The sequence below is a fragment of the Copadichromis virginalis genome, linkage group LG13, assembly GCF_057382275.1.
Source record: "Copadichromis virginalis isolate Kocher_CV1m ecotype Utaka linkage group LG13, C_Virginalis_male_GT1.1, whole genome shotgun sequence".
Classification (NCBI taxonomy): Eukaryota; Metazoa; Chordata; class Actinopteri; order Cichliformes; family Cichlidae; genus Copadichromis; species Copadichromis virginalis.
The window spans coordinates 9624303-9650400 of NC_140630.1; the positions used below are offsets into that span (position 1 = coordinate 9624303).

Below are 26098 nucleotides of genomic sequence, written 5' to 3' on the forward strand. Positions count from 1 at the left end.
AAGGCGTGAAACTTTATCCAGAAGACAAGGCACAGTGTAGCATCCTCCTTTTTATATGCAACAACTGCTTGACTCCAAGGCTTGGAAAGAAGGACGGTACAGTGAAGTATAAAACCACAAAGTTAAAATACTTTAACTAAGATTTATGCATGTGCACAAATTAAGTTACCATGTTGCAGTCATGTGTGTTATTCTTAAATGAAAGCTCAAGTTTTGGTTAAATTACTGTTAAAATTTCAGATATTCTATCGCTCGCCATGACATGAAGTCTTAATTTTTGGTCTCTCTGTTATTATTATTTATAATGCTTTGGGGTTTCCTTTTGATTTAGCACCTACAGTTTTAACTTATTCATATAAAAAAGTCACCACAGATGAGTTATAGGCACACTTACTCCCCAAGTGGTTAAATGACTTGTCTGGGAATCAAACCCCTGATTTCCCAATAGCAAAATGACTTCTACATAACATAGATAACATTTGTGGCATGTTTAGAATACTTTTCACTTCAGGCACATCTCCTGTAGTCTACAGTCATCACTTAGCAACTCAGTCTTCCCCTAAAGAAACACACACACACACACACACACACACACACACACACACACACACACACACACACACACACACACACACACACACAGTAACCATGATAGCCGGATGTACAGTCCATCATTTGATTTGGACAAAGTATTATTAAAACCCACTTATTCCTGGCTGTAAGCGCTATAAGCTGTGGAAACTATTCTGTCTGCCACAGGCTGAAAAAGCAAGTCCTGCAGACATCTGCTTCAAATCTGACCTAAAACAGTAGAGGCTGACACAGAAAGAGTTTAAGACTACTGTTACTAAGACAGCGTCTCTCCTATTCATTCATTATGGCAGCACACTTTGTTTAATGTCATTACAACTCTTCTTCCATCTCTCATACAAACTGAACATTTCCAAACAAGCACTGTAAGCAAACCTTTGGTTTCCAAGGCAAACTACAGTAACCAATAACTGAAGCCAGCCAGCTAAAAGAGCACAGTGCTTTCCATCTCTTTCCGCACTGCTAAACAAAGTCAAGTACAGTTTATTCCTGTAGTTCAATATCAGCTTTAAAATCTCATTTACTTATTATGAGACCACACCAGCAGCAGTTCACAGTCGTGCTCATGTTCTCTGTGAAGATAAAGAACCTCCTCCACAGCCAGAAAAGCTAAGATAAACAGTATGGGCAAAGACTCACTAACTAAACACTCTTAGCATCTGATTTATAGGTCAGAAATCCATTTTATAAGGAAGCAGTACAGTTGATTTAGTGAAATCATTTCATCATTAATGGCAAGAAGGCAGCAGGTCCAGATGGCATCAGCTCGAGGGTCGTCAGGTCCTGCGCGGACCAACTGTGTGGGGTGATGGAGCACCTCTTCAACCTGAGCCTGAGGTTGGGAAGAGTCCCACAGCTCTGGAAAACCTCCTGTGTTGTACCAGTGCCAAAGACTTCAAGCCCCAAGGACCTCAACAGCTACAGGCCGGTGGCTCTGACATCCCACCTGATGAAGACCCTGGAGCGGTTGGTCCTGGCTCAGCTTCGGCGCCTAACAAGCTCATCACTGGACCCACTTCAGTTTGCCTACCAGCCTGGCATTGGAGCGGATGATGCCGTCATTCACCTCCTACATCGTTCCCTCGCTCACCTGGAGACCGCTGGAAGCACTGTGAGAATCATGTTCTTTGATTTCTCCAGTGCCTTCAACACCATTCTTCCCTCGGTTCTAAAGGACAAGCTGGTGAACTCTGGAGTGGACCATCACCTCACTACCTGGATTTTGGACTACCTCACCGACCGACCACAGTATGTGAGGACTCAGGGCTGTGTGTCGGACAGGGTCGTCTGCAGTACGGGGGCCCCACAGGGAACGGTTCTGGCTCCGTTCCTCTTCACCATCTACACTGCAGACTTCTCCCACAATTCCACCCAGTGCTTCCTGCAGAAGTTCTCTGATGACTCTGCAATAGTCGGCCTCATCACTGATGGGGACGACAAGGAGTACAGAGGTCTGACCCAAGACTTTGTGGACTGGTGCCAGCTGAACTACCTCCAGATCAACACCAGTAAAACCAAGGAACTGGTGGTAGACTTCCGCAGGCACAAGCATTCTCCACTGCAACCACTGAACATCCAGGGTATGGACATTGAGGCTGTGGACAGCTACAGGTACCTTGGTGTTCATCTGAACAATAGACTGGACTGGACTCATAACTCAGACGCCCTCTACAGGAAAGGGCAGAGCAGGCTGTACCTGCTGCGGAGACTCAGGTCGTTTGGAGTGGAGGGCCCACTCCTGAAGACCTTCTATGACTCTGTTGTGGCTTCTGCTATCTTTTATGGCGTGGTCTGCTGGGGCGGCAGCATCTCTGCTGGGGACAGGAAGAGACTGAACAGGGTGATCCGAAGGGCCAGCTCTGTTCTAGGATGCCCTCTGGACCCAGTGGAGGTGGTGAGTGACAGGAGAACGGCGGCTAAGCTGTCATCCCTGTTGGACAACATCTCCCACCCCATGCAGCAGACTGTGACAGCACTGAGCAGCTCCTTCAGTGGGAGACTGCGGCACCCACGGTGTGGGACGGAGAGATTTCGCAGGTCTTTCCTCCCCACTGCTGTCAGACTCCATAATAAAGACTTTAACTGATCAAGCACACACATCCATACATATGCAATAATACTAAGTGCAATAATCCTTTCTGTCATCGTTGTATTTTTACTCAGTTGTATATAGTATTTGTATTCTATTTTTATCTTATTGTATATTTATTTTATTTTATTCTACTGTATATAGTATTTTATTTTATTCTATTCTGTACAGTTGTGTACTGTATTTATTCTTATTGTATTCTAATTTTTGCCTCATAACTTTTGCACTGTCCACTTCCTGCTGTGACAAAACAAATTTCCCACGTGTGGGACTAATAAAGGTTATCTTATCTTATCTTATCTTATCAGTATACTCAGTATCAGTTACTTCAACCTCATTCCAGTTGCTATACTGGGATCGATTGAGTGGTCAACGAAACAGTGATGGTGTGGATATTTAAATGACGGTTGTTATACAGCCGGTAACATGTGATGATATTTAGGGATGATCACAGCTCCCATAAATAAACATAATGCCTAAAGGTAACAAGGTAAACTGCTGAAGTATGTTATAGGGTATATATATCTCGCTAAAGGTACAAGCCCAACAACCTTACAGAACAATGCCCAGAAATGATAATTCGCAAGAGTATTTCACCTTACTGTGAGAAATACACAATACAGAGCTCCTATTAAAAGAACCAACAGACATTCAGTTTTACATGTATACAGCTACAGGAGTGCATGTGTGTAGGCACTTTAGCAACACTGAATGACTGCATTATAACAAAGCAGACGTAACCATTAAAGACATGAGATTCAAGTCAATCACAGTTACAAGGAGAACAAATGTATACAAAACTATAGTCCACAGCAAAACTAATATGGCCACCAAAACTGGCTAAGAACCACCGCATCAATGTGTAAATGAAGTCTGAACAACATAATGATACAATGAGCTTGATATTTACTGCTAACAAGGTTAAAACAGCTATTAGGAGACTAACATACAAGGCTACAGTCTAAGTACAATACCATTTACCTGTATCAGCTGTACAGTTGTACTGTCAGCATGTCACCTAATGTTTTGGCAAAAAAAAATTCTTTATAATGGTTGGTAATGAAAGGACTTCAGTTTTGAAAAAATATATACACAAGAATAGAAGACTGTGGAATTATCTTCAGTTTCAAAGCATATTGACCAGTATTATACAAACATTAGACTGACAGCTGGAGCTAATTTCCCACACTTGGTGTGGGTCAGGATGACGACTACAGCAGCTGGCCGTGAGCAAAATCAACAGCGTGGTAAAAGTCCTCTTCAAATGTGGTCAAATAGCCATCACAAACCTCACCATGAGTCACCATCAGATTTTAAGCATTGGGTTGAGAAGAGCTTTAAACTGTGCCGCTCTTATTTCACAGCAGGGATCTTTAAATGGAGCTCCAGTGGAGTCCCTTTTCAACTAAGAAAGATGACAAATAAACTTCAAGCTGGCTTCGTGAGTGGTTTGTTCTGGGATGTTCTCACACATTATTAAGCCACCTAAAAGGGCAACTGTTGTTGTTTTTTTAAATCTAAATTAAGTTGACTAGATAGATGTCCCTCCTTAGCATTTCTCCAGCTCCCTGCTGTCTGTTGAGTTCTTGTACCTTTTCCAGTGTCTAGGTCCTCTTTGTTTTCCACTGCATGACTTACTCAAAGAAAGCTCAATGCATCTCGTTCAAATTCAGCGCTATGACATTCGAATTACTTGAAATTCAAACAACCGACCACCCAACAAATAATTCACTTTCCCAACTTCTCGGCACTGGAACTTATAAGTTAAACTACACTACAGAGTGCAAAAATCAATAAACTCTACAGAAGACTAACATCGCAGCACGGCAGAGACCAAGGCAGAGACCAAGGCAGAGGTCTGAACAGTCTGATGAAAATAAAAGAAGAGCATAAGTAAGGCAAAGTAGGAAACAGAGACAAGGCAAAAAGCATAAAGGGGGTGGGGTATTGTTGATTTTGTTGTGTGCTGAGAGAGCAGTCCACCTTACCGCTCATCCCAACCACCACATCGCACTGACACCATCGCCTTTTCACTTCATCACCAATAACATTTGCAACATTACACTGACAAAATGCATAATAAACAATTACGAAAAATATGAGGATAATGACAGTGAAGCTGATCATTATCTACATGAAAACCAGTTAATGATTTTAAGAGAGACTGATCAAAGTTACTCACAATATCTCATCGTTTTGAAATTCCAGGACGCCGTGAGAGTCTTCAAAGTCTTCTCCACCACCTCGCGCTGTTCCTTCCAACGTCTTGTATGGCAGCATGACCACGCCACGAGCCCCTGAGGTTCTCAGCACCTTCACCTCCATGGTGCCAACGCTCTCGCTGACATGGCATACGGGCTCCTCAAACGTAAAGATGCCGGCATGATCGTCGTCAAAGATGGTAACGGTTGCTGTGGATGGCATGCCGAGACAGGCCACTGAGTCAACGTGATTAGCTGACTCGCCCCCCTCCTCAGGTTCCTCGCCTTCTGATGTCAACACTTTGACACTGGAAAGGTGAATCAAGAAGTTTTCATCCTCCTCAAAGATGTCATCATCAATGATCCCCACACGGACCTCCTTCATCGTCTCACCAGGCTTGAAAACCACTACACCCTCGGTGAACTCGTAGTCCGAGCCAGCGTTGGCTGTGCCATCTTCTGTCCGGTACTCCACAGAAACCGTCTTGCCCAGGTCGCCGCCACGCCGCACCACATTCACTGCCACTGTGCCACAGTTCTCAAGACACTGGTAAGAACCGGGCTCAAAAAAGATTTTGGAGACAGGATCGTTTTCGCCAGTTTCTGAGCGAACCTCGTGCATGCTCACAGCCTTTCGTGCTTGATCAGCAGCATGTTTTTTCAGGATGTTGCCAGCACCTGTCATCAGTCGGGTGGCCTGGCATCGATAGAAAGCACGGCTCTTCTGCTGCTGGCTCAGGACTTGGTAGTTGGCAAGCTCAATGAGTTGCTCCACCTGGTAAGAGAAAATACAAAAAGCCACAAAGAGTGCAACAACATGCATTAATAGTAGATTTCCTGGGGGTATAAATCCCGACTCCCAGACTGCTGAAACAGTATCCTATTTTATGTTTTTAAAAGCTGTGTGTCACTGAACCAATGTGGTGGAGTTTCATCAAGCTCGGATGGATAAATAAGATCTAACTACATGTCACATCAATCACTACTGAACAAGAAACTGTCAAATAGCAGTAAAATTATAATGAGTCAAACACTTACAGTAAGTCAAGCACAGTCTGGGGGAAAAAAACAGATGTAAATTACATGCCAAGCCAACCACTTAGTTCTCTTTCGCAAATCCTTTTTCTTGTAGAAGGACAAAAAGTTTTTATTTGAAAATGTTTTCAGAATTCAGAAATTTCGTCTTTGTGTAAATAGTAAGTCTGCAGCATTTTCTTTGTGAGAGAACAAATAAAAATACTGCATATTTTATTTGGAAATGTCTTTGGTTTCCTATTAATTTTCTATATTCACCAATACATAAGTGTGAAATTCACTTGTAAATATATATAAATGCCTGAATTTATTAAGAATTTATCTAATATTCTGCAACAGACTGGTGATCTGACCCTGTAAAAATGAAAGCAAACAGCAGTAGTTTTATATATTGCAGATTACCTTTGGTCTTGTGCAACTAGAGCAGCAATAGCAAGATATATTTCTGACTTTGTTACAAACCTCTTTGTCAGGATGTTTCTGTTTAAGCTCCTTCAGGATCTTGGCCATATCTCTCCGTGTTTCCTCCTCATCCAAGTCCTTCTCATCTATATCTAAGCCCAGTGGACCATCAAGGAAGTCAACACCATGAGAGTTCAGCATCTTTCCATCCATCTCAATGTCCACCTTAAAACAGAAGCAATAGAAGGACGGAAGGAAGAAGTAATCAGTACACCTCATTTAAGATTTTGTCAATATATCAATTCTTTAGGCGCTCTTCTGTAATCTCAAAGGTCAAGTGAGAACTGCATGTATGTGATGAGAACACAACAACAAGCATGAAATCAAATAGTGAGTGTTTGTGTGAATCCAGTCATGTGAACATGTTGGTGTCCAATAACACCCCTCAATCAAAGCAAAGAAGGGTGCTATTAGACACTGGTCAGTGAGAGTTTTATCTGTCAGTGTTTCAAAGCTCAGTTCTCACTGTTTTATTCTTGAAACTATTTGTTTTGTCAGCCACATTTAGGTCAAAAAACTTTTGCTTTCACATTTCCAAAGGTTTACTTTACATGTAACCATGGTAAGCTAACAGTACCAGATCCCAAAGGATGGGTAGGTAATATATTAGCCGTCAGTATTTGGATGTCACTTTATTTTGTAGCTGTCAGAATAAAGAAGTATTCTGTTTTTCACTGACATTGCATTTTTCGTAGAGAATCATTTCATTGATGAAACGTCCTTCGTCTCTTTAAACGGGAAGGCAAGAAATACTCATTTTTTCCCCCAGGAACATATTTGAATTTAATTTAGTGATTTTTTTTCAGAAGATGAAATGAAAGTGTTCTTCATATACTTACGGAGCACTGATTCTTTATAATGCCATCAAGCAATAACACCATGGGCAATTTTCAAATGCAGAAGAAGAGACAACCAGGCTTCAAATTAACTGTAGCAAATCAACACAATCTACACCACAGTACTGAAGATTTAATTAGATGTGTGTGATGCACTTCATCTTCACATGTGTCATCAGATAATAGTCAAAATGAAAAATTAATAGCTGACAATACTTAAGAAGGTATTTGTGCGTGTTTCATAACAACAGTTTAGCATGGCAAAATGTCATTCTGTAATACAGATTTGAGGTACACATTACTCATGAACACTCTTCACGCACATACCTTAGCACCTTATCTTTTCCACCATGTGTTTGGATGAGGACAGCTTAATTATGTTTTTACTAGCTGACTCTTCTCACAGATATGTCGGATATGCTTTAGTTATAACTGTTAAGATTTTTATACGACACTAAGGAAGGCATTTTTTCTTCTGCAAAACTTGGTAGTAAGACATTGGTGCGATATGGGAATAAGAAACTGCTACAACAACAAAGTCTAACAGGGCAAATCAAGCAATTTAAGGAGGTTCCAAAAAGGAAAGGTCAGGCACATTAAAACTAATTTATTTGAACTGAAGATAAGAAAACTGTTCATTGTCCTGTCCTCACTCTTGTGTTCATTGCAAAAAACTGTACATGCCAAAGCATAGCAAAGAATAGTAGGTAGTAATGTGTGTCTTACCCTTTCTGACATTTTATTCAGTGCATTCCCCAGATTTCAGTAAATGACTAGTTAAATGCAATAAACAGTTATATGCTTTATACAAAAAATGTCTGTGGAAAATGAACCCTGGTGATAACGGCTGTGGCAACAGTGACAGCATCATACCTTGGAAGGAAGTGGACGATCACCCTCGGTCTCAATGATCATGCCACGCTGCTTGCCAGTGCGGTAGCGCTTGTACACATACTTGTAAAACAGCAGGCGGCGATCGGCTATCCAGGCGAACACCACACAAATGGGGAAGAAGAGGAAAGTGAGCAGCCCCTCCCACACCTGCACAACGCCAGGTGAGATCACTGACAGAATCAGGTAGAGCCAAATGTAGGCAAAAATACTCCAGGTGGCCGTGACAAAGAACACACGGAGGTGCTTGACCTTCCTCGTCTCGCCATCAGGAACGACATACACACAAATACCGATGATGACAAACATGTTGAATGCTGCAGAACCCACAATAGTGGAGGGTCCCAGTGTGCCAGCCTCAAACCCATGACCAATAATTTCTATAATGGACAGGAGGATTTCAGGTGCTGAAGAGCCCAAAGCCATGAGGGTAAGGTTGGAGACCGTTTCATTCCAGATCCGGACAGTAGTGGTGGTGGTTTCTCCATTGGGTTTCTTAATGGTGATCTCCTTTTCCTGTGATGTTATAACCTCTATTGATGCCATAAAGCGGTCTGCGATGATGGACACACCCAGGAACATGTAGACCAAAGCCACAAAGTAAACAGTTGCACGAGCGACCTTGTCTCCAAATGATGGGTTTTGGGGCTCCCAAATAGGCAGAATCACCCCATGTGAACACTGCTCAGGTTTACTGCATTCAGTTTTATTGGTGGACACAGCTGAAACAGAGCCACCCAGGCTTGCTTCAGGGGGTGCCCCGGCCAACGAGGGATGGAGATTAAGGAAGAGGATCACCGTAACAACTGTTAACCTCATGGTCGGGGACAGGCGGGAGGAGTGATCCCGACGGGCCATGTTGGTGTCAAGACCAGTACTCTGAGGTGTTAATGAGGATGTTGAACCTTCAGAGAGAAAACAACAGGAGAAAATACAAAGTATTATTAGAAATAAGACAAATGAATGTTGTTGAAAACAGGAACCAGTGGGGAATTCTAACATTTAAATCTCCTTTAACATGATTTTTATAATGTAGTGATTTTCACAGGAAAATATTTGTTTACTTCAATTTACTTACATTAAATGATGCTGCCTGCAAGGTGCCAATATCATGAAATATTATGATAGAATGTTGTACAAGAGCACGTCAGCATTGATAAAGTACATGATAATAGGGCTGGGCGATATGACCCAAAATTCATATCTCGATATTTTTTAGCTGGATGGCGATATAAGATGTATATCTCGATATTTTCTTTTTAAAGCCATAAGTTAAGAACAAAAAGAGAGTTCTTAGTCACACTGTGTCCCAGATGTCACACGGGCACTTTTATTTACATACAGCGTAGATGTACATGAAGAAATTACTCAAAAATAAATTATCAGCATTTATTAAATAATCATGGTCCATAAATAAAAGAAAACAATGTTGTTTTTGTGCATAACAAAAAGCTCACAATTGTGCAGTCAAAATGTAAACTAAGACGCTGAGCATAATAACAAAGAGACAGATTTCACAGCTGCACCACGTCTCTGAACAGGTGCCATTTGTGGTCCTTATACACACACAGTACGTATCACTCCGCGAGGCTCCTCCTCTGTAGCCGTAATTCTCCGACAATCCATCAAGCGGTGCAGCTCCGTAGCTTAGCAAAGTCATATTAAAACATTTTTTGACAGATTGCTGAGCGCTGTGTACCACATAAAATCGGTTCGCGGTCAGTAAGCACAACCAGAATTCATACATAAGGCGCACTGTCGAGTTTTGAGAAAATGAAAGGATTTGTCGTTAGCGCGGTTAGCTCGTTAGTGCGGTTAGCTCGCTAACACGTTGACGCCGTCCAGCCCCACGCACGGGGCGATCCGCGGTAACTCGCTAACGGAGATTTTCCGCTTTCATCTTGTCATGCAGGTGAAGCTATGGGGGAGGGGGAGTTGTGTTCAGTGAAGGAGAGGCGAGGCCGAGTAACGTTGCGTAGAGACAAAAGTGGACGAAAGAGAGGCAAACCTGCGGCTCCACAAGTATAATTATAACGTAACATAGACTATATCGATATAAACGATATTGTCCCATCTTATATCTCGTATGAAAATAAATTGATATTTTTAAAAAACTCGATATATCGCCCAGCCCTACATGATAAGTTGGGAGGTGTGTGACTAAAACCAAATAGCTCAGTTCACATGAATGCCTTAGGACCTTGTAAACACAACACCACAGAGATTAGCAGACATGTTTCAGGGCAGATGTTTGCGTAGTTGTTTAAGGACACCAAGTTTGAATAATCACACCAAAGATAAACTTGAGCTCCTGAGCTCAGCACTTTGGCTTTTCAAGGAGCAGCTTCTGAAACTTCCCTGCAGCGGTCCTGTAGCAATAATACTCTGCTCTACCTGGCTGGCAGTGGCCTTTATGAAAACAGTCTACTTCTCTCAGCAACAGTAACTTGTGAATAAGGTGGCTTTATTAAGACATCTTTTAAATATCACACACCCATAAGATGCCCACAGAGCTTCATCAATCTCCCCCGGTGAACCTTTCAGAGAAAAGGTGTAGCATTCTGAGTAATTATTTCAGATTGTATTTTTCAATGCCTGATTTGGGCTTATTGTTTCCAAAACACACTTTAGCATTGAGATGTGGGTAGTTCACAAATTAATCGTGTGCTTATTTGTGTTTTAAGTGTAGGCATTCACACAGACTAATCACTTTTGTCATAAAAAGCCCATGTAGTGACATTTAATGACAGGTACCAAAGAAAATGGGGGGGACATGCAAACTAGGGCTGCCACAAACGATTATTTTGATAATAGACTAGTCACCGATTATTTTTGCACCAGCATGCATCTGCTCTTATATAACTATCATTAGCTTACAGCTTTAAGTGTTTAAGGTATGTGCTAACTAAAAGTAAAGACAAGATGATAGTTAATTAAATGTTAATGACATTTGCAGATCGTTTCGGTGGAGTTTAATAAACTCAGCCGTCTGCTCCTTGCTATCTAAAATATAACAGTATATTCTTGAGCATCTCACAGTTCTGATAATCAGTTGTCTGCTTGAAGTTTATTCAGCTGTGTAAAAACTATAACTTTAATCTCAGCCAAACCGATTTACTCAGAAACAAATTAAATACTGAAAAAAGCCAAACAATAACATTTTTAAGTTATCTAAGTGACTTATATATGTTTAACCTGAGTGGCGAAAGACGGCTTGGGTTTGAAAACGATTTGCCAGGAGTCCAGTGTTCTTACCGGTTCTAGTGAGCCTTGCCCCCGGCTAGCGGCTCTGACGTCTCCAAAAACGTCAGAGCGCTTTTGCAAATATGTGGTGTCTTGATAAACTGAGCAGATATTTGAGGTTTACACAGCTACATTCTCGCCTGAAAATATGTTAAACTTTATTTTGTGACCCAAAAAGAATAATAAGAGTAATATTAAAACTAACTAGCTGCCGCCATCGTTGACAACTATTCTGGGCCGCTATGAATTCTGGGACACAACTTCTTCGGGGTTTAACCAGCTGGCATCCTTGTACATGCAGTGCTGCCTTCTTCTGTTTCAGTCCGTTATTACACTCTTAAATCATACTACTCATTCCTGTGTCTTTTGGGATCTTACAAAGCTTCAAACAACATGTCGACTATTAAATTAGTCGTCTACGATTTTAATAGTCGACGTAATCGTGACTAGTGGACTAATGGCAGCCCTAATGCAAACTGATACAACTTAGTCCTAACATCAGACTCGTATCCGAGAACTAAATTCTTGCTCCAAGGTAAACAACATAATTGGAAATCTGGCATTGCAACACCTGAAATGTATCATCATAAATACAAATCACTGAAAAATAACATGGATATTTTTCATAAGGCCGCTCATTTTTTATGGGAATTAATCAAACATATTGGAGCATTGGGACTCTGCTCTATAACATGATGAGTCTATTAGTGGACTCAAGGCAATTCTCTGGCATGTTTCTATCTTGGTGGCCTTGGAGTCTTTGCCTCATCTGTTTCTGTATTGCATGCACTTTTGTATGCAACAATGTGATGGTCAGACAGCAGAGCAGTAGGCAAAATATTAGAAAGTACTTTATCTGAATGAAAGGAGGAACAGAAAATATTAAATTGCTCCAAGTGAAAGGATAAACTTAGAATTGCAATGTTCATGTGAGTTGTAAAAAAGTGCAGTTACACTGTAGTTTGTAAATACTGCACAGCTTAAATTCGAGTCTCCTGAATTAGTGAAACCTCATTTCATCAAAATTTGCATTACTATAAAAGGTGCTGGGTTGCGGATGGTTATATAATTTAGTTTAAACTTCAGGAGAAGAACACATATCCACTCCTGGACTATTCCACAGAATTAAAGCCACACAGATTTTGCACGTTTGTATCTATACTTTGAATGCCTCTATGTCTAAATACAATGAAAAGAATCTTGAAAAAAAAATTTTAAATGTTCTTTGCCTTTTGTTATAGCACAAAAGTGCTATAGCAAAAGTCGTCATGACTGAACCATAAAATGTGCTTGATTAAAATTAAAGGTGGCCTGTTGTGCTCATTTCCAGCTTGGTGTTACTCCCAGTTATAAATAGACTTTTTATGTGATTCTTGCCTTGGTGATGCCCCACAATTCATTCAGTTTCTGAAAAATTAGATTAAATTAAATTGTCTTCTGACTGGCTGCAGTTCACAACATACAGCACAGCTTGAGAGATCTGAGTTTGTCAAATGCATCGACCATGCTGAAACAGAACAAGTGTAGCAAATTAAAACTAATTTACACAAAACAGCAGTGTAAATTAATTTTACCACTTTTTAATTGTTTAAGAAAAGCAATAAAGCAATGATAAAAGAGGTAATCCATTGAATTAAAGAGCAATAACCAGAATTAAGAGACAAAACAAAGCTCAGATCAGAACCTTTTTCAAACAACCTTTTTTCTTTTTAACTATTCACCCACAAGTGGAGCATGCAACACCTCCAACCTCTCAGTGACCACTCTCCATTGCAAGCTGATTGCGGAGGTTGCCTGCAGGTAGGCAACCTGTCTCCAAACAAACATGGTCTGACTCAGACAGTCAGGTAATGTTCTCCATCTAGCACCTTTATCCATTTGCAGTTAATATAGCGTGGTGCAGCAGCTACGTCAGGAGGGATTTCAGAAAACCTTGTCCAGGTATGAGGTTCTGGCTGGTTTCTGAATGTAGTTATTGTGAATTTCTGTTTAATGTTAATTTTTCTGCACATTAACAGCAACAGTCTTGTGATTCTTGCCACTTTATCATAGATAATCACAGTAATATCACAAACAGACTGTATGTAATTGTTCATTTGATCCCATTCAATCACAAACTGATAGCAGACTGACTCTGTCTTACTGTTGTTTTATCAGTGTCTTGATGCACCAAAGTCTCCTTGAAAATGGCAAGTGACTGCAAGCAGTAAAAGCCCTGGATCTCATCTTTGAAGCAATGATTTAAAGGGTAATGAGATCGCATTGCATACATACAAATTCATTGCATACTGTCGCAATAATTTTGATTATGCTGCAGTTAGGAACCACTGTTTTTCCTATGTGACAATAGCTGTACACAGCACAATTTTGCCAAGCTACTACAATAACTATTATGAATATAAATATATTTTTTCAACATGAATAAAATTTTCTGTCCTATTAAGCCAAGAATCCATTCTGACGCTGTTCATAGCTAAACACACAATAAAAGTTCCTTCAAGAATCTATTGAGAATATAATACAGTATACAGTATGGAGAGTATTTGTGTGTGTGTGTGTCTCGCTTAATGGTGTTGAAGATGTTTGCTGGTTAAATCTATAATGTAATGTAATGTAAAATCCACCAGTGGTGAATTTAAATATTTGGGTTAAATGGACCAAATGTTTAACTGCTGCCCCGATGTTTACTGAGTGGGCTCTGCTGTGGTGTAAGAGCTTTGTGCTCAGACATTAGGAAAATCAACTCTCAACAAAATTACATGTCTACTTAATTAAACTTCAATTTGCCAAGGTCATAAGAAACCATTTCCCCCTTGGTTAATGCTAGTCAGCAGCTCCTTGCCTTATATGGGCTTCTTGTGTGGTCACAAAAGCCTTTATGTTACTTTTCCAACTGATCAATAATTCAGTGTGCTCTGGAATTTGGCTGTTTTCACTTAGAGATGTCATTTTTCTAAAAGGCAGATGGCTGAACATAACACCAAAAGCCAGTTCTTCTCCATTCAATAGAGTGTATGTTCTAAAGCTTCACGACACAATTGGAGGTTATAAAGGTCGCAAAATTTGTAGATATGGTCAAAAAGGACAAAAGAAAAATTACAACTGAACCTGGAACAGGGTAGGTTTGTAGAAATTCAGTAAACCATCCCTCTAAATTAGCCGTGAGTGGGAATTTTACTATGATTGATGTTGCTCAATTGGTGCAGGTACATTTTTATGTCAAACAGAAGCAGTATATTGCTACAAGTCTTTGCATGTTTCCAGTAGTAATGTCAGAAAAGGAAGGAAAATGTGGTTTGTTTTCCTGCTTAGCGAGGTAGAGCCATTCATTTATTATTGCCAATTAGCAATTGGACCTTTAACGTTCCCCTAAAACATACAGGGTATGTGGGAAAGTGACAAGAAGTGTCTGGATTGAAAAAAAAAAGGTGACATGAAGGTGAACTTGTTAAATTAAAGGTTTTTATTAATGTTTTTATTACGAATGAAACTGAAACAGACGGACAAACGACTATCACCTTTAAAAGAAAGGAAACAACCAAACCCAGGAGTTAGTCACTAAACTGAAAAATAAGTAAAAAAAAAAAAAAAGGCTAAGTCAACTCCTCCACAAGCACCACACTTGTTTATTTTGCGGGGCTTAAAAACATCACTGCAGCACGTTCATGGATAGAACTTGTTCAATGCTGTTCATATGGCTTATTTAGCCAGTCACAAATACACAACTGTGGCTGTCCTGATAACAAGTTTCACAGTTTTACTGCCGTTTACATGCATGCCGCCATCTTGGGTTGTGAAGTCAGGGTTGGTGAGGCTGCTCCAAAGTTTGTGTTCCAACTTTAGGGGGTGTTCCAGTTGAAAATTCCAACTGGGAACTAGGAAATTCAGCCCTCCAACTTAAAAAAACTGCTCTAGAAGTCCATAAGCACAGGAAAAAAACTACAAATGGCACAGCATAAGCTACTAATGGAAGGTCACAATTAGTGCCGTTATGCCTTTCTTATCTGTGATGTGGAGGAGAACTCAGTCAGCTTTTGAAATACTTTGCTTTTGGTACTTTCTGGTACTTACTGGTCCACGGCAACTCACTTGCTTAAAAACCCACGGCCTTTATTGCTCACTATAGCAGTGGTTCCCAACCTTTTTTGTGCCACGGACCGGTTTATGCCCGACAATATTTTCATGGACCGGCCTTTAAGGTGTCACGGATAAATACAACAAAATAAAACCAGTACCGGTACCGAAAAAAAGAAGATTTATTCATAACACACGTGAAAAGACCCAGGAAAACCGAGTAAACGATAAAAACAATAACAAAATAACGCTGAAAACCGATAAAAACCCTGAAAACTATACATTTGACACCTGAGCCTCAACTCTCGCGGCCCGGTACCAAACGACTCACGGACCGGTATTGGTCCGAGGCCCGGGGGTTGGGGACCGCTGCACTATAGTGTTTTTCCTGTGTTTTTATCTGTTCAAATGATTCAGTTCATCTGTGCAATTTTGATGGGTCTGTGACCCCGAATAGGACAAACAGGAAAAAACATAAGGATGAATAAATTATTGCAGTGACAACAACACTGGAGCTGCCAGAGCCCTCTCACAAACAGAGGAAGGGTGAATTGTGTTAAACTGCACAAAATACAGCAGTTGCTGGCTGTTTTTAGATCGTTTGGTCATTTAAACTACTTCCAGGCTTTCTTCCTTTCCCCTTGGGGCTTGAGTCTCCTAGCTTTTACCATAAAACATAGTTAATAGTCTGCATTCTTAAAAAATAAAGCAGTAGATTATGTATATACTATCAGCTGCGCATGCCACAGTTCCTAATATAACAGTTCATTGGCTAACCCTGGGTAAGCACTCCAGTTTCTGTTCCTTCCTCCATTTTTTCCATCTGGCTTGCTTAAAATTCATCCTCACGAACAGGAATCCTTGATAGACCTACCTTACACAGTTTTGGTTGCTTAACGCTTTATCAGAAGATTACACTTCAGATGACATAAGATAATCACCCACACTGTTTACAGTTCAGGGCTTGTTTCTTGCCTGCAAAATACATCCTGTAAGAACATCCTGTAACATTAATGGCCACTTGATAAAGGAAAAGATAATGACCTGGATCGTATCAGAGCCAAACTTTAGGGAACGTGTCTGTTGTTAGTGCTTGAGTGGCTTTGTGGCTGAACAGTGGCTGCTATTTTGGATTTTCTAATTGAAATATCAGGTTTCAGAATATCCGTCATTATTTTCCCTAGTGTTATGACCTCAAAAACTTGGCTCCATTTCAAGAAGAACACAGCAGACGAAAATCCAGCCTCAGAAAAAGACAACAGACACAGAAACTGGACCACTGAATCTTACTCCCCAGAGGCAACAGCAAAGACAGAAAGCGTAAAGTTAACGAAACGAAAACCATGTGCTGCAGCGAAACAAGCTGTTGCTTCTCTGGCCCAGAACTGTTATGTCTTGAGAGCCTTTGAAGATAGCACCCAAAGATGCCAAGAAGGCAGCTGATCAGACCAACAGGAAACAGAGCAAGGACAGAGAGAAGTCAGGAGGAATACATAAGACAAGACCTCACATTTTGCATAAACTTCTAATGTTTATCTGAAACTGAATCACATATTTTTGCAAATAACATAGTGGTAAAATAATTGAAAATTATTTTAAATTAAAATGAAATGCTGTGCTTGAGAATGCAGTGAGTGAAGGTAACAGCCTCAGCGTGCTGCTCTCAGCCTATCTGCGATGCATTTTCCTCACTATGGGACAGGCAGCGATAATGAAATATTTAAACCAGTGAGTGAAAGCGAGACAAAGAAATGTGGTAAAGTAAATAAGAATGGGAGCACAAGAGATGTAAGAAGAAAGGGACTGAAGGAGAGGAGTGTAATGTGGAAAACAGTACCATAAGGAGAATCAGAGACAGGCAGATGAAAAGAAAAAATACAAGGTAGCAAACAGGAGGCTAATCTAACATAATCTCACCTCTTTAAATGAAATAAAACCACAGGGATATTCCACTGAATGTGAGTGCAAGCACAGGCCAAAATAGACACACACACACACACACACACTATCGCCTGGAAACAACTGAAGATTAATGGTCTGCATTTACCATCATTAGAATGATGTTGAGCCTTTTTATCTGGATCTCTCTAACAGCCAGTCCCCCGACAAAGACGTCCTGTCATATTATTACACTTGTAGAGGTGGAAATGATCAGACTGCCACTGCAGTACACTGGGTTATTTCCTACTTTTACGTCTGACCAATGACTATCTGAATACCTGGGTTGTGATAAAAGACATGAATGTGTGGGAGGGCAATGATGAAGAAACAGGAGTTGTGCAAGACCAAATAAAAGAACTAAATTGTTAAAGGCTGAAACAAATTACCAAATGATTTCCCTTATTTACAGTTCCCTACTCATTCAAGAGATGGGAAATGATATAAGGCACATAATTATCTTCAACTTTGCCATCTTTAACCCTTTCTATGTTTATGGTATAATCCACATAAGGAAGCACGTGGGTAAAAATATCCTGCATTATGTACATTTTGCTAAAGAGATGACATCTTCCCCTTTCTTCAATAGGTTCAAATTTCACAAGAATTCTGTGGTTTTATCTTATGTGGTTATATAGTTTATGTCATCGGGCTTCCTAAAAATTAAGCAATTTTCTAGGAACATGCAGTAACAATGTTACACGCCACCAGCAGCCAATTAAATCTTCACAATAGCTTCATGTATTTTGTAATCTGAAATAGTGAAACATTGAAAAAAGTATTTTTGACAGTGCCCTTCCACCAGTCATGAGGTGACATCATATTGTGTAACCAAAAAAATAATTTCACAGTAGGTTTCTTCAGCTCTATGGAGCATTTTAGCGACTTCCAGCTCTGTTTTTGTTTTATTGCCTGTGACTGTGCCACTTTAGACCTCTTGCAGTACTGTCAAAAACCTGTTTGTTTGTTTTTTATCACAGGGAGGATGATATTATCAAGAAAATAAACACTAATAAAACCACTGCACACAAACTGCTGACAGACAATGTTTGTGACTAGCTTAGGGATCATAAAGAAGCATCTAGCAGCTTAAGAGTTACATTCCCTTGAGGAGCTGGACACAAGCTATTGTTTGTGTCAGTTGCTGTTATTTAACCTGCAGACACTACTTGGGTGCAATTGCTCAGTAAATAAAGGGAAGTTGAAGCTGATAATGAATACTGGACTTAGCATTTCCTTTCTAGTTAACAGTCACCACATGTAAATAATTAGATACGTCAGTGCACCAGTTCTCTTCTGAACAGCAATCAACAAACTATATAGCTTTATTTTTTAAGTGTCTAGTTTTGTCTTGTTTAAGCCAAGAGTTCCAAATATGAAAATGTTCTACGCCAAACATCTTATAAAAAGTCAAATGTTTTTCTTTGACACAATGCATGTAAACATAAACATATTTGGACCTATTTCACCGACACTTGTCTAATACTCAGTATTCAAATCAACTAATGACTCCAGAAAGCTTCCATTTCCTGTAAACGCTATTCACTCAAAAATAAAGGTACAATGGCCATTGGCTTTGTTGACTAAGACTAAACACATAGCACTTACAGAAATGAAGCCTATGCATAAGTTAGATAAGGAAGATCTGTCGCCACACATCTCTGCTTCCCTGATTTTTGCAGCTAATCTAAGCTTTACACCATTTCCAGTTTCCCATGCTGTCAAGCTGATTGTGACAACACTGATTAAGTCCAAACATCTTGCAGATGCCTTCATGCAACCAACCTCCTCCCTATTACTCAGCCTCCATTCAAGCCTGTGTCGTCATCTCCACTACCAGCATCTAAACTCCCGGGGGTCCTGCCCTAATCTCTATCACTGCTGGGATTAAATTCTGGTGTGATGGGCCAGCTGAGTCTAACCACTAAATATCTAAAACTGAATTTGAACATCAATAAATCATGTTCATTTCCTTCTAATGATCTTATTGAACTGAGTATTGCTTTTTTAACTTTCACAGTTTAGCACACTTTTAAAGGAATTAAAGAGTCTAGCATTTCTATAACAAAAACAACCGTTAGTGTATAAGTAATGATCTTTACAAAGCCTTTAATAAATTTTCTATCCACCATTACTATTTTAGTATTTGTATTTGACTTTACTGATATATACTCATGGATGGCACATAGAACACAAGGAGGAGCAACTCAGTGCATTTAAGTATATCAGGACAACCCATTCAAGTTGGGGAAGAACGATGACTTAAGTGAATCTGAACATGCCATGGTTGCTGATGTGAGACAGGTTCTCTAGAGTTTAGAGAGAATGCTTGAAATAAGAAGAAAATATCCAGTGAGTGGCAGTTCTCTGGGTGAAAATGCTTTGTTGATGTCAGAGGTCAGAGGAGACTGGCTATGCTGCTTCAAGCTAATAGGAAGGCGGCAATAACCACTCATTACAACCAAGGCATGCAGAAGGGCATCTCTGAACTCACAGCAGCAGAAGACCTCACCAGGTGTTTCTCCTGTCAGCTAAGAACAGCCTAATCAAAAGTGAACAATAGAAGACTGGAAAAGTGTTGCCTGTTTTGATGAGCGTCTGATTTCTGTGCTGATCGTAGGGTCAGAATATGCCATAAACAATACAAAAACATGAATCCATACTGCCTTTTCTGGTTCACACTGCTGCTGCTGCTGCTGGGGGATTTTTTAACACACTTTGGCCCTCTTACTATCAATAGAGCATCATTTAACCGCCATAGCCTACATGTGTATAGTTGCTGACTATGCCCATCTTCTGATGGCTGCTTCCAGCAGGATAACGAACATTGTCACAAAGGTCAAATCATCTCAAACTGGTTTCTTGAACATGGTGATGACTTCACTGTACTCAAATGACCTCTATTGTCACCTGATCTCAATCCAAAGACAGCACTTTTGGGATGTGGGAGATTCTCATCACAAACTGGCAGTAACCATGTCATGTTATCATGTTAATATGGTCCAAAATCTCCCAGGATCTCGTTGAATCTATACCAGCATTATTTTATAGCAATACACCCACAAATTAAACTAAGGATTCCCACTAATCAGCATAATTAATTACTAAAAATAATGATAAATCTCAGTGACTGCACCAAACTGCACACTGATTTCTAATAGATAGACCCTGTCTCTGAGCTCATCTTGAATGGCTAATTACTTGCCCATTGAGTGTTGAACTGACTGTATTAGCATAAACACCTTGACAAAAAATGTGGCAAAACAGTGAAAAAGGAGCATTTACTTTACAAGGGAATGTCTGAGATGTAGCAAAATTTACTGTTTTTCTCATGATTTTCTCATCACCTAATTTGTTCTTGTTTACTTTAAACTATAGTGAACAGGGTCTCTTTTGCTGAAAGAAGCAGAACAGCTTAGGGATGTGTGGGGAAAAAAGATGAATGGAAATATTTTTTTCAAATGATGTCATTCTTGAAAAAAAGTCATTTTGACCTAATGTTAGCATAACCTAACAATCATAGAGGAAAACAAAGCCTTAAACTGAACTATTACTATTAGGATTAAAACAAAAATTCCCGTCCTTTAATGAAAAAAAAAAAAATTCATATCCGACGTGGAATTTTTTTCAGTACACTCATGGCATTAATAATACAGAATTATTACATTTACATCAGATACAGTTAAACGTCTAGTCACAGACTCAGCTTCCTCTCAGACACTGAGCACTGACTTAGCTTTAGCTGTCACCTACAAGTGTGGAAGTTGCGTGCATGTGTGGTACATTCTCACACAACCAGGTTAAGAACAAGCCTAATGTACACCCACTGAGAGGCGACCTGAATCTGGTGTCTGATATGGGAAAAGTTCCAATTTTATTATTGGAAAATGGGTCTCTTACCGAAAATCTTAAACTGTTTTGTCTTAATACCTACTCTGGATTAACACCACTGCAGCAGGACGAGTTCTTTAAAAATAAATAAATAAATGCAGCACTGCTAGGAGTTAAATAAAGCTGTAAAGGCTGACTGACATTCTTTTTTTATTGTTAAAAATAAATATTTTATATCATCCACACTGAACGAGCTCCAGTTCCTCTGTGTCATGACCATTAAAGCCCCGACTCATGTCAGGTGAAAGCGAAATGCCTAGAAAGCCTACATGATACCTGCCTGATTTGCCAAGTAATCCTCAACAGATGAGACACTTGGAGTGTCACACGGGGGCAATAATTACTTTACGGTATAGGTTTACATTAACTAATATGTGAAGCTCTGCTACCGTTTGGTTTAAAAACCTTTGCCAAAAGCAGACAGAAAATTAAACAAAAATTAAGCCAGTTTTCCCCTCTGTGTCTTTAAATCCAACTTGTTAGTAAAAAAGTACTAAATCAGAAGCCCACTGAAACTCAAACACCGGGTCCACGCGCAGGTTTTCCCCGAAACCTGCTCTCCACTGATGCACAAAGGCACTCCATCACCTCCGAATTGCACTGCTTGGCGCACAGGACATGGAACCTGCAGAATTGCTCAAATGTGTCTTTCAATGCGCATTCACTCTTTACAAGGATTCCATACAGAGCAGGGAAATTTAGCTTTGGTTGCGAATGTTTGTCACCCAACTTCCACATTGAACGCCTATAAAAAGGTGAGAGCATGGCTGTCTGAACGTGCTCTGCATCCGTAATGACTCCTCTATAAATAAGTGGGGCAGGCGGCTAGAGGAGTGGAGAGCGTGGAAGGAGCGTGGATGTGTAGAGCAAATAAAGAAAAGAAAAAAGAAATACACCCCATGAAACCATGCTGTCTGTTCACTTTGGCGAAAAAACATTGATAAGCACCTCCCATCGTACTCGGTTCTTTCTAAGCCCAAGCTTCAATCTATGTACATTCCCAAATCACAGTGGAAGAAAGGCGCAGTGTGGAAAGCTCGGTGGGGGAGAATGGGAGTGAGGGAACATCGTTTCCACACTGCATCCAAACCCTTCCAACGCATGGTGCTTTCAGTCTTCAGTCGGAGCTCCACGAGACGAAAGGGTCCGCTTTCCATCCCATTCACTTTACCTCCCTGTGTAAAACTTGCTTTTACCAGACAAAGCCGCAAAATGTATGCAAAGCTGCCCACCTCGCTATTAATGTCATTATCCGTAATGAAGCACACCCAGAAAACTGCAGAGTGCCTACCTTTTAATCCCTTGAGTGGCCACGATCCGGAGAAGTCCGTAGTAAAAGCTGCACTGTAGCTCTACTAATAATATTAGTAGAACAAGGAGTAAGAGGAGGAGTAGTAGTAGTAGTAGAGGTAAGCCAGTGGTGGGGAATGGTAATGGAGACGCAGGGAGCTCTTATATGCCAGCCAAGACGGCGTATCCACCGATCGAGACGCACGAAAGGAGGGAAGAGTCTGGATTCCCATGCAGCGCCTGGTTATTTGTTGCTGTTATCTTCGTTTGTTGCCTACTCCTCGTTTCCATGTAGTTCGACCCGGCTGACCTGTATGATCGGATGACCGGAGCGGTGCTTCATTAGCATGCCCGCATTTGTTGGGACAAGGCTCGCAGCAGATCGGACTTCTTCCTCATTCTTCCCTTCCCGTCCCCCCCCCCCCAAGCGCGAGTAAGAGAGCGAGAGTGTATGAGACTGAGAGTGTGCCTGTGTGTGTGTGTGCGTGTGTGTGTATGTGTGTCAGCGTGTGAGCAGGTCTCTCTTTCGCCTGTTCCCTCACAAACCGACTGAGGATCAGCTCAGCCTCTGTCTCTCTCTCCCTTCTTCTCTCTCTCTCTCCCTCCCTCTCTCTCCCTCCCGCTCTCTCAGTATGTGTGTTTATAGGTCCATACACACTGTGTGTTTCTCTCTCGGATACTCTGCCCCCCTCCGTTACTGGCATATTCGCTTACAGGAATGTCCATTTGAAAATAGTCCAAAAACATGTCACGCTGTTATGATAATCCATGTCTTAATTTTCTTTCTTAAGAGAGGTTTATCATTATTATTGGATCACATGCACAAGAACAAAGTATCATGTAGGTGTAGCAACCAGTTTCTTGACCATTCCCTCCCTGAGGCTTGAAGCTTTTGTCCCCTTATCCCAGGACTCTCCATTTAATCCCCAGCGTCTCCTCATCTCACCTTGCTCAGCCCTTAAAATGTCCTGTGCAAAGATTTTCTTTTATGTTGTAGTTGGAAAAGACAGTGCGTATAGGAGTGTTGCAAGGGGGAGAGGTCATAATGGAAACCAGGGGTGACTTGGACGCAGCTAACAACATCTTTTACAACAGACTAACATTCACATGCAGGAGTCGACTATGAGAACACCGAAAAGCAATTGTTTTAATGTCAGAACTTAGTAGTTACATATGAATGCAAAAGTTTATTTTAATATAGAGAGGTATCTGCCCAAGAAGTGCTCTGAAAGTGATCCCAAAAGAGGATAGAATCAGTGTCACGTGACACCTTTTAGAAGACCTGCATGGTGAGAAGCCTTGTAGGATGTTGGGCTGTTTGTAAAAGATCCAGGGATGGTTTGCTCAGGCAAAGGAATAACGAGTTACAATAATGAGTCTTTCAATCAGGATGTCTTGATCAGCTGTGCCAAAGGAAGAAGAAATATTCAACTGCACAACAACTGAATACATGGATTTGAGCTACAAATCAAATGTATGAGCAAGATGGGTGTTGAAACAGTGTTTTGTGAAAGAAAAGACCGCGTTCCAGCAACAGAAACCTCCATAGATGTAGAAACCACAGGACTACAGTTTTTCAAAAGATTAGTCTTCAGTAATAGAGTATCCATTTTTTTTTTGTTTTATACAAGAAAACATGATTTGTTGGCACTCTAAGGCCAGTCATACGCTTCATGAAAACAGTTTGGTCCATCAGTCAGTACACGGTTCTGCACTGCAAACCATTCAATATGATCATCACTTAACTGGAAGGCGGTCAAAGATACCGATTTTAACAACAAGGAAATAAACAGATTCGAGGAATTGACTGCTAATGCACAAAGGTCAGATTCTGCTGTCAGGTAACATGATTCATTTTGTATTTATTCATATGAATCTTTTCATTAGAAGTAGCAGTGATTAAAGGAGTGATTCCCTTTATGATTACTGGTTAATTGGAATTTTACTTCATGCCATTCCCCTACTTCTCCCAGCCATGTGATGGGAAGATGACATCATTTTTCTCTCTGAGTTAGCATCTTATGCAATAATCATAAGGTTGCCGCATACAGCTAATAAGTTGATCCAAAAATCTTGTCTAACCTGTCAGTCCTATCAGATGAAGAAGGCGAGCACAGTATATTAATTTATGTGAAAACAGATAATCCTAATCCAGTTTTAGGTTAAGTGCCCTGTCACAGGGGGGAAATCTGAAGTAAAGCAAAAAATCACCAAGAGTATGTGAATTTAGACATCTAGTACACATCTGCATGTGTAAAAACAAGAATTTATACCTTCAAAAACAGACTTTTGAAGAGAGACCTGAACAAACAAATAAAGGCAACTTGGGTATAACACTTCAAAAGGCAGGATCAGCAACCAGGGGGTATAGATTTGGATAGATGCAGACTGCAGCAGACAAAAGGGCTCTGAAAGGGACACTAAAACAAGTGACAGATACTAGCTTGATGGGAAAATATAGAATCAAGCAGTGAAACAGAATAGACAAGCTCTTGCTATGACTAAATCTTTTTCCTTTCTCATTCTGAGAAAGAGAAAGATTCAGACTCAGATAGAGTCAACACGAGAATCGACAACAGAATGGAAGCTGGGAAGTAATTTAAAGAGGAGCAGAAGCAAAGCTAATAGGCCAGAGGGACGTTTTCCCAACTCAGAGGCAGAGGGCAAAGCAAGTGTCACAGGTCTTATAAGAGAAACAGCTGGAGAGTCAGGAAGCAGAAAAACAGATAAGGTGGTTTACTGAGGAAGTGAATGGTTGGGTAATGAGGTTAGAGGAGTACAATCGGGAAACAAGAGTTGTCAGATGGGATGAATAATGGGCTGCATGATGAGTGTCAAAGAAATCGCAAAGAAGACTCCTGGATTAACCCATAGGTGGTATTAGGTGAAATCCCTGGAGATGATGAGCCATGAGCCCATAAATTCTGCCTGGTGATGCAGCCAGCTCACCAGCTGATTTACTACAGGCTTGGCAGGGTGATGCTATAGAGCAGAGAAAGGCATGGGTATCTGAAATGAGGTTTTTAAGGTTCGGGAAAGAGGATTTTGTTAACTTTGAAGATCACACTAACAGATGTACTAAATGGAAATTCAAACTGTTCAATTAATCGTTTCAGGTCAGTGCATTTGTTTTTACATTTATTTCTTCCAAATTATTTTTAAAAGGTGTTAATGAGGAAAAGCTGAATAGAACGCCCATAGACTGCATGTGCTCCATTGACACAGGAAGGTAAGAGCTTGAGCCTGTTCATTCATAATTCAGAGGTGTTGCAGCCCTGTGTGCCTCCTCAGAGCACAGAAATTCTCACAACTGTCAATCAAACAATCCTGCTAAAATTGCAGGAGCACAGCAAGCATATGCAGGGGACATAGGTTAAATAAAGGTATAGCTTTAAATTGATGGGATATGACACAATTGGAAAACAGGTAGAGGGACAACAGTATAAAATTAGCCATTTAGCAGACTGGGATCATTCACAGTTATGCTGATTAACGTGCATTGTCTCTGAGGCAAAAAGCTCAAGGCAAGAAACATTACTCCACTATCTCCAACTCCT

At 40.5% G+C, this 26098-nt stretch overlaps 1 protein-coding gene across 3 annotated transcripts in view; it reads right to left on the bottom strand.

Annotated features, from left to right (window-relative positions):
* Window positions 1-23072, bottom strand: part of slc8a1b (solute carrier family 8 member 1b) — a 151393-nt gene extending 128321 nt beyond the window's left edge. For all 3 annotated transcript variants that reach the window (XM_085477173.1, XM_085477174.1, XM_085477172.1), the window contains exons 1-4: window positions 22543-23072; window positions 8088-9010; window positions 6379-6543; window positions 4863-5656 (exon numbers count right to left, since the gene is read on the bottom strand). In XM_085477173.1, coding sequence (XP_085333299.1) covers window positions 4863-5656; window positions 6379-6543; window positions 8088-8963 — 1835 coding nt within the window. In that variant the 5' untranslated portion in view covers window positions 8964-9010; window positions 22543-23072. The remainder of the gene's footprint in view (window positions 1-4862; window positions 5657-6378; window positions 6544-8087; window positions 9011-22542) is intronic.
* Window positions 23073-26098: the final 3026 nt, after the last annotated feature.